Source organism: Triticum dicoccoides, chromosome 7B (assembly GCF_002162155.2).
Source record: "Triticum dicoccoides isolate Atlit2015 ecotype Zavitan chromosome 7B, WEW_v2.0, whole genome shotgun sequence".
Lineage (NCBI taxonomy): Eukaryota > Viridiplantae > Streptophyta > Magnoliopsida > Poales > Poaceae > Triticum > Triticum dicoccoides.
In genome coordinates, this window is record NC_041393.1 from 255969585 (window position 1) to 255978860 (window position 9276).

A 9276-nucleotide genomic window follows, 5' to 3' on the forward strand; every position below is an offset into this window, starting at 1 on the left:
GCATGAAACATAGCAATATGAGTGTGTTGGACTAATGCAACTAAAACCAGAAGGGTTTGAACAAATTTGAATCAAAGATTCAAATTTCAAACTCAAACATGGCCTCTTAAAGTGCTTTTCCTTGTTCTGCTTGAAACATCAATTTAACTTGTTTGATCATGCATGTAAATAGTACAGATGGATAGATTGGATTTTTCTGATCATTTTTCATATATAATTTGTCCAATTTGGAGTTACAGAATAAAAGTTATGAATTTTTGAAGTTTAAATAATATTCTGGAATTTCCTGATTTAAATTAAATTCAGAAATTATAATTACTGCGCCAGCATGACGTCAGCATGATGTCAGTGGTCAACTGCGGCTGGCTGGAGTCAAACCTGACGTGTGGGGGCCACACGTCAGTGACAGGGGGGTTTAACAGGTTTAATTTATTCCTAATTAGGGGTTAGTGGCGCTGGGGGCCCACTGTCAGTGTCAGGGGGTTAACCATTAGTGGTTAGCACTAATCCTAATTAGCTACAGGGCTGGGCCCACCTGTCAGGGACTCAGGGGGTGTCCTGCCGTGGTCAAAGTGGGTCAAACCCACCGGCGACGTGACGCCGGTGAGGCCCAAGACGGCGGCGCGACGCGGGATCGCGCTACAGGGCACGGGCGAGGCCGTGCTTGGGCTCGTTGGAAAGCTCTTGCTCCCGCGCGTCGAACGGTGGCCGTGGCTGGGCCTGGGGTGGCCGGAGTCGACGGCGGCGAGCTCGGCTGCGGCCGCCGGAGTTCGGTGCGGTCGGGATCGGTGTTGCAGGGGGTTTGGGGAGGCGTTAGTGTGTGCTGCGTGCTCCTAGTGAGGTGTGGAGCACGATAGTGTGCTCGGTTGGGTGCTACGGTGACCGTGGCCACGACGGCGACATCGCCGGCGGCGTGGAGCTCTCGGCCAAGGTGGGGCTAGGGCCTAGAGATCGAACGAGACCAGGGGAGAAGGGGGAAACGACTCGGGGGCTCACCGCGGAGCTGCAGGGATGGTTAGCGGGCTCGGGGACGCGCTGGAGACGGCAAATTTGACGGCGACGATGGTCGGAGCCCGAAGAGGGGAACGGCGACGTGGCGGCGATGTAGGGCTTCCGGGGAGCTGTGGGTCGGTGGAGAGGGAAGAGGGGGTCGAGGCGGAGCTCCTGAGCTAGTCGGGGGAGCGAGGGGTGGCCGGAGACGGCTGCTGTGGCGAACGGCGGCGAGGGTGGTGTTCGGCCGTGTGAGAGAGAGAGCGAGGGAGAGGAGAGAAGAGCCGGGGGAGAGTGAGAGAGAGCAGGGGGGAGGCGTGGCGTCGTCCAGGGGCATCGAGGCGAGGAGGGGAGGGCAGGCAGGCAGGGAGAGAGGTGGCGTGGCGCGGTGGCGTGCGCGCGCGCCGGCCACACTCCCCTCCCTCTGTCGGGACGAAGACGACAGAGGAGGGAGGTGGGCTGGGCCGGCTGCTGGCTGGGCCAGCCAGCTGGCTGGGCCGCACAGTGGAGGAGCCCAGGTAAGCTTCTCCCCCTTTTATTTTTTTTTGTTTTCTAATTTCTGACATTTGTTTTGATTTAAATAATATATTAAATCATTTATTTAACTTATGCCAATTTTTGCAGGGGCTAGATATATTATTCCAGAGCTCCTTTATTTATGGCATAATATTTGGACATATATTAATATATATAATTAATATATTTCCAATGCAAATATTTATGCATTAATTCCAAATGACCAAAATAAATACCTATGAGCTCTTAAAAATATTGGTTTGATTTTTATCTCTGTCCAATATTTTCAGAGAGCAACATGAGCATTTTCTTGGACCCTTTTGGAGAAATTTTTATTTGGGTCATTTTCAAAATGATTCTGAGGGTTTCACAGATCCCCATTTCAAGTTTCTGGTGAAAGAGTAAACATGATGCAACACTCTAATGCATGGCTAACTAGGATGTGACAACAACACTCCAAGCGAAACGAGCGAGGTGATAGTTGAAGAAAATGTGGTTTGCATCTTCGTGCGCACCACGCATCGAACAAGTGCCATCAGACGACATGTTTCATTTTGCTATGTTGTTAGAGGATGGGAGGCGGTCACGGAACATTTGCCAAAGGAAAACTTTTATTTTGAGAGGGATGGACACTTTCCATAGCCCCTAGCTATGTCTAGTGTTGGGCCCTCCGTCAACTTAGCGTAGAGAGACTTAACCGAGAATTTCCAGGAGCTCGTGAGAGACCAAGAGACCGAATCGGCCTTGGGTCGCAACATGACTGCAGCAAGCGCGTTACGTAACTCGTCCCAAGAAGCCCGTTCGGCTTCTATGAGGGGCCTTTTGAAGGAGATGGCTGGTGGGTTGGATCTGAGTGCATCGGCAATGAGGATGTCAATGTTAGTAGCAAGTTGGTATATGGAGGAGTGGCTACGCCACAACGACTCCTGACCAAGCCAATGATCTAACCAAAACCGCGTGGATTTGCCGTCGTTAACGCTGAGCTTAGCTCCGAGCGCAAAGGCCGGTTTTGACAGCCTGAATCCCATTCTAGAATGTCGACCCTTTGGCCTTCGAGGTAAGTAAATTCCTGTCGGGGAAGTATTTCGCTCTAAGGATTTTCGCCTAGAGCCCCTTCTCGTTTTGGGCGAGTTTCCAGAGCCACTTGGAGAGGAGGGCAACGTTCATGAGTTTGGAGTTGAGGATCCTAAGCCGCCAAATTTCTTTGGCCCGCATAGCGCTGCCCACTTAATTAAGTGGTACTTCTTTTTGGACCCAGTTCCTTCTCAGAAGAACTTGGATCGGGGGGTGTCGAGCTTGGCATGAACACCGTCTGCTAGGAGGAACATGCCCATGGTAAACATGGGCAAGGAGGAGAGATTAGTGTTCGTCAGAATGAGCCTAGCTGCCGAAGAAATGAACCGACCACGCCAAGGGCTGACCCGGTTCGCTACCTTATTGTATAGGGGTTCCCATTCTCTGATAGATATGTATTTGTCAGAAATGGGGAGGCCCAAGTACTTAAACGGAAAGCTCCCAAGCTTACAGTTAAGAAGGTTGGCTACGCGCAACGCGAGAGGTTCAACCATCCCAATGGCAATCACCTTGCTCTTGAGAAAATTAATCTTGATACCGGAGACGATCTCGAAAGCAAGGAGAATGAGCTTAGTCGAGGCTATACTATGGTTGTCCGGCTCGAAGAGCAACATGCGCGTATTGGAGGTGCGAGACCCCTCCTGGGATAAGGTGTGAGACAACACTGCGGATATGACCGGCACCCCTTTCCTTAGTGATCATGGCCGAGAGGGCGTCCACAACAAAGTTAAAGATAAGAGGGGAGGATGGGTCACCCTGCCTCAGTCCACGCTTGTTGCAAAAGAAGTTCCCAACTTCTCAGTTTATAGACACCGCCGTCTGCCCCCCCCGAGACCAGCTGCATTATACGATGCACGAAGCCTGACTCGAATCCCTTTCAGTCCAAGAACTCGCGAATGAACTCCTAATTCACTCGGTCATAGGATTTCTCGAAATCCAACTTGAGGATCACAGCCGGCTACCGGGTTTGTTTTAATTCGTGAACAATCTCCTGAAGCACTACTGGCTCCTCAAGGATGTTGCGACCCTTGAGAAAAGCCATCTGGCTTCAGTTGATGATTCTATGCGCAACAGGGGCAAGCCGCGTCGTATAGGCCTTTGCGCAGATTTTGAAAGGCACGTTGATGAGGGTGATAGGGCGATATTATTTGATGGACTCCACTCCTCTGACCTTTGAATTAAACTGATGACTCCGAAGTTGAGGTGCGAGATGTCTACCATGCCTAACGCGAAACCATTAATGATGTCGTAAAAGGAGCTTTGAGCATGCGCCAAAAACGACGAAAGAAGCCACCGGCCAGCCGTCCGGGCCAGGGGCAGTATCAATCTTCATCGATCCAACAACCCTATCAATTTCCTCCGTGGAAAAGGATAAGGCAAGGAGGTCGTTTTCGGCCTGAGAAACTCGAGCTTCGTCCCCCCAGAAATCTGCTCGAAGGCGCATGGGCTTTTCCTCCGTTGTTCCCAACAGGTTAAGGAAGAAATCATCTATGTGAGCCGTTATTTTCGATTGCTGACCAACACCCCATGCTCGGATTGAAGGCGCAGAAAGCATTTCCGTTTACGCCTGTTGGCGTAGGCATGGAAATAACCCGTGTTAGCGTCTCCCTTAGTAATCCACTTGACGTCGCCTCGACGGCGCTAGTATTCCTCCTCTTCCTAAGAATGAAAAGCACCTGGTTTTCTAGGGCATATCGATTGGCCCACTCCGCCTCCGAGAAGGCTTTGGAGTCAACTTGGGCGTCGAGGGATTTGATTTCGTCTATGAGAGCTTCCCTAGCTCTCTTCGACTCACTATCGTGGTTAGCCCCCCTACCGCGGAGGAAGCCACGTAAGGCACCGGCCGCAGAGATCCAAAGATCCGTTGGCTTCCTGGTCCTGCCGGCCGCGGCCACCGCTATCTCCCAACGAGCGATGATCAGAGGAATAAAGCCGCCCACCTCGAAGCAGCTAGCAAGTGATGATGATGTATGCACGAATACATGCTGACCTAGTACTGTATCACACAGGAAATCTTTCAGGCGAGACTTTATTCGATCTCGCCTTGAGCGAGATATAGCTCCAGCGATTATACTCAGCTGGCACCATTATGTTTTTTTAGGCAAACCATTGTGCTACTACTACTAGTAGGCTAAAAAACTATCACAGGGATCATACATGATGTGGCCCGAACCGCCTGAGCCACGCATATTGGATCACGGCCCGAACGACGGAGCCGTTCGGTCGCCAAGCTTGTGCGGCCCAGACGAACATATGTTACGCTTTCCTGACAATCGACCGCCACGTGATGCCATCCGATCTCTCTTTATCTTTCTCTCTCCTACAAGCCGAGACCAAACCGAAACACTTTCTCTCTCTCCCTTCTTTCTCGTGCTCGGAAACCCTAGCCGCACGAAGACTTCGCCTCGCCCCCACATCGCCCGCCGTGTGACCTGCCTACGTGGGCGAACGATGGCCGCGGAGAACTACTGGAGGTACGCCGACGCGCGGCAGCAGCAGGCCATGGTGGCGGCTGCGGCGGCCGCGGCGGGGATGGCGCCAGCAGCTACCGTTGCGCAGGCCGCGACGGCCGCGGGGGGCATGCAGCAGCACCAGCACCAACACCAGCAGGCGGCGATGGCGCAACAGCAGCAGCAGCAGCAGCAGCAGCAGCAGGCGGCCGCGCCGTCGCTTAAGCGCGCGCGCCCAGACTACGGCGGTGAGTTCGCGGCCCTCAGATCTGCCCCCTAGAATCTAGATCTGGATCCTTTTGTTCTCGCTATGATGGTTCTTTTGCTCTTTGTGTCGTTGTTTGTGCTTGCGTGTCTGTATTGTCTCGTGGTTAGTGGTAGTTTTGGTTTTATATAGTTGTAGATGAGATATTGCTTAGATCCAGTAATACGGTCACTAATTTTGTAAACATCGTAGCGGGCTTAGCCTATATGGGGGTAATACTCCAGCATTATCATAGCACTAGATCGATACCCGTACCAGAATTTCTACTTATTATTTTTATAGTCTAAAAAGGGTTGATTTTCTACCACAAATCTGCCCAGAGTATTTTCAAGAACGATGCTGAGAGATGCTTACAGACTTGAAAAACTCGAGTGATACACGTGGTAAATCTGCGGATTGGATTTTGGTGCAATAATTGTTGCCACATCACTTTGCCTCCCCGTCTCCGTTACTAGTGGAAACATAATAGATGTACTCTTCTAATCTGGCTCTCGTAGCTCAATTTTGGTCAGAGCTTTTTGTTGGTTGTTTGGATTTCAGTATACCGGTTTTTAATAGTTGGTACCAAATGTGTGTGTGGATCAATGGGGGGTAATGACTGGTGTTGCCTGCATTATAAGAAATCCTGGAGTTCTCATGACAGTTAAATGCTTGTATGTAGCTGCTCTAACTTCTAACTGTTAGTGTGCGTCCATATTTTCTCCTTGTACTTATGCCCTTTTTACGACTTGTTTATCTACTGAATATTCTTAGCTTGCTGGTTATATTAATTAAAAATATTGTTGGCAAGTGAGATTTACATGAAACCTGTTTTTTTTATTGTTTGCAGATGGTCCTGGAGGACAAGAGATGGCAGGATATTATCCGCGGGAAAATGCAGGTTACCACTCACTTAGAGACAATGAAGCAATTGGAGCATCTTATGACCGCTACTTACGCAATGGGGTATTGTTAACTTCGTTGTAAAGAGCTCACATAATTATTCTGAGCACCTTGTCGTGATACTTTGGCCTTGTTTTTGTGCTTCTAGATGCCTTCTGTGGCAGCCAATGAACCAAGTAGGGCAGTTGTTGGTGCCATGGGTGGAGGTGCAATGGTTGGTGGTGGAATGAGTGGATATCCTGTTGATGATCGCCGTATGATGGGTGTCGTTGGTATGGACAGCAGAGCCATGGGGTATGGTGCAAGACCTGAGCCTCCTCTCCCCCCGGATGCATCCAACACTTTGTATATTGAAGGTCTGCCTGCAAACTGCACTCGTAGGGAGGTTTCACGTATCCTTATAAGCTATATTGCTATCATGATGTGCTTAACTTCATTTCTTAATTGATGGTTGAGTATTCTTTGATGTCACACCACTGATATTCATCACATAGTTCCATTCCTGTTTGTTAATGATACTCTTGTTCTTGTGGCCTAATCTTTGTTGTTCAGTCCCTCTCCATTTATTTTATATGCCCTGACAAGCTGCTTGTTCAATATGATGCACCAGCAGAGAATTTAGAATTGTATCATCTCGCACCATAAGTGCTTTTGCTCCTTAACCTTCTCCACTACAGATATATTCCGCCCTTTTGTTGGTTTCCGTGAAGTGAGGCTTGTCAACAAAGAGTCAAGACACGTATGTATATTCTGCCCTTCTGTTGGTTTATTTTGTGTTAATAAACCGTATATTATATTCTAATGATGACATATCTTGACCTGTCAACTTTGCTGCAGCCTGGTGGAGATCCTCATGTCCTGTGTTTCGTTGATTTTGATAGCCCTGCCCAAGCTACTATTGCACTTGAAGCCCTGCAAGGTGAAAATACTTGTGTTTGCAGATTTGGATTATGTAGTTGTATAGATACTCTTATTTTCATCTCTGGTAATATTCAGTATCGTGTGTTTTCATTTTTGGTTTACATATTTATGCATTCCCCATTAGTTTCTTCTCAAGCTTGCTTTGAAATTGGTAATCATGATCAATTGTCTGTTGTACTTTCTTTTTGCAATATGTGCAGCATAGGTAGATTGTGCTTTAGGGATAGTGACCAGTTGACCTTAGCTGGCATTAATAGCCAAAAACTCACCTTCCGCTGCGCTGCGATAATACTAGAATATTTATTCAGACCATGATTTTTCTAGGGCATGTTATTGTATGCGTAAAATTTGCAATTTTGGTTCTAGAGATTAGTGTGAAGTCATTTGACCATCTATACGTTGCTCGGCTCTGCAGTACTGTACAGTTCGAACATCCACGTCGATGTATCCTTGCCAATCAATTCCAGTTTATAGTTGTTACTGTATCTCTTTTCCTATGCGTTGGATCTAATGCTCACTCCTGAATTCTTGATGGCATGGCGTTAACGTTTGAGGTTCGTTATGTTCTCCCGACGACGAAGCGAAATAAACCGTCACGATTCATTTTGCAGGTTATAAGTTTGACGAACACGATCGTGAATCAGCCCATTTAAGGCTGCAATTCTCGCGCTTTCCTGGTCCGAGGTCAGCTGGTGGGCCTCGTGGTAGGCGTTAAGTCGTGCGGGTCAGGTGGTTGGCGAACCTACCGATTATTCGAGCGATCGAACCTGCTTGGTGTAACGCTTTGCGCTGAATTCTCCGCCGGTGGCTCGTAGCGTTCGTCAGCCGATGTCGTGAAAGCGTGAAAAGGACGATGCAATAATCTCGCTGTTCAGTATCCATTAGATTCTCGGGGTCGCATGTGTGTCTGCTTTAGTATTTATGGTCTACTGTATTTTGTTATCTCGCGGCGTGACCCAGACAATACCGGTCTTTTATCATGTGTAACGCTAACTTTCTTAAAGCACTTGCTTGTTTGTTTAGCCATGCTAGTAATATCAACTCTTCTCTTCGTCTTCCCATCTGTCCATATACCTAGGTTAATATGTACATGTCCTTTATAGTCCCTCTGTTTCTAAATACAAGTCTTTTTTAGAGATTTCAGTACAAACTACATATGGATGTATATAGAGTTATAGACATATTTTAGAGTGTAGATTCCACTCATTTTGCTCCTAGTCCTCTATTGAATCTATTTAGGAATGGAGGGAGTACATGCGGTTGCTTTGTGGTAGTGATCACTTCTCCCCACCTTAATTAACTCTAGTGTAGAATTAGGGGGCTCTCTTGTTATAATTCAGAGTTGCATGCCTGGCTATCGTGTTAAATGTCGAAGTGGTCATCAACTCTAAATTGGAGGATTGTCAAGCATATTTGGATGACCAAGTTCACTCTCCTAAGTATTTGCATAGAAGTTGACATGCATCCAAGTCTAGCCACTTAAGTTTAATGTTTCATGCATCAGGAACTGGTTGGCAATATCATATGTGTTTGATTGATCAGGAAGTTATGACTTGAATTGCTTCAGGGTTGGTTTCTCTCATGGAAGTAGTTCTACTGATATGTCCCTCCCCCTTCTGGTTAATTTTTTTGACCGCAAATGCTTATTTTTTAATTTTGTTGTGTTTATTCACATTTCCTAATATACGAGTGGTCCTGACGTTCTCTCCCGTTTGTGTTTCGTTGTCATTGATTACCCTGTAAGATCAGTACTTATTGTTGTTTTTGTAAATATATTTGAACATATATTGTTTGTTGTAACATTGTGTGCCAATGATAGTTGTATTTTGGTGTTATTTGTTTGCTTGCCTGGGATATTTGCACCGTGCTGTGCGTTAATTTGTTTGAATGTAATGTCTGAATGCCCACGCAAAGGGTATATTGGAGCCACCCGCAACGATAAATCGCGTGTCGAGATGCTGCCACGCGATTTTGGTATCCACACTGTGAGTTCCCACGTGATTCGTGCAAACAGTGAGCGCATATAATATTTCTCATCCATACAAATTCGTATGGCCCGCGTCCACAACTCTGTACTAGCCAAGAGGCTTCGGTACCAACCAACACACCAGGATTCAAAGACGCAAAAAGAAAAAGAAAGATAATACCACTGCTGTAGATGCACGCCCTTCTCTTAGT

At 47.6% G+C, this 9276-nt stretch overlaps 1 protein-coding gene across 2 annotated transcripts; it reads left to right on the plus strand.

The window, feature by feature from the left end:
* The first annotated feature begins 4882 nt into the window (after nucleotides 1–4882).
* On the plus strand, nucleotides 4883–8933 carry LOC119341813 (nuclear speckle RNA-binding protein A-like). Of its 2 annotated transcripts, none has more exons than XM_037613668.1 (6): nucleotides 4883–5278; nucleotides 6125–6240; nucleotides 6326–6569; nucleotides 6855–6916; nucleotides 7015–7096; nucleotides 8603–8933. In XM_037613668.1, the coding sequence occupies exons 1-6, from the start codon at nucleotides 5032–5034 to the stop codon at nucleotides 8653–8655; spliced, it is 804 nt and encodes a 267-aa protein (XP_037469565.1). In that variant the 5' UTR covers nucleotides 4883–5031; the 3' UTR covers nucleotides 8656–8933. The 2 variants fall into 2 exon arrangements, with proteins under 2 accessions (XP_037469565.1, XP_037469564.1); XM_037613667.1 differs by lacking the exon at nucleotides 8603–8933 and adding an exon at nucleotides 7710–8157 and having other exon boundaries at nucleotides 4891–5278.
* The last annotated feature ends 343 nt before the right edge of the window (nucleotides 8934–9276 follow it).

Excerpts from the sequence above, each read along its gene's own strand:
- LOC119341813 (XM_037613667.1), top strand. The coding sequence starts at position 5,032 with ATGGCCGCGGAGAACTACTGGAGGTACGCCGACGCGCGGCAGCAGCAG. Across the intron at positions 6,241-6,325 it reads ACCGCTACTTACGCAATGGG|ATGCCTTCTGTGGCAGCCAA; the intron begins GTATTGTTAACT and ends TTGTGCTTCTAG. Across the intron at positions 6,570-6,854 it reads CACTCGTAGGGAGGTTTCAC|ATATATTCCGCCCTTTTGTT; the intron begins GTATCCTTATAA and ends TCTCCACTACAG.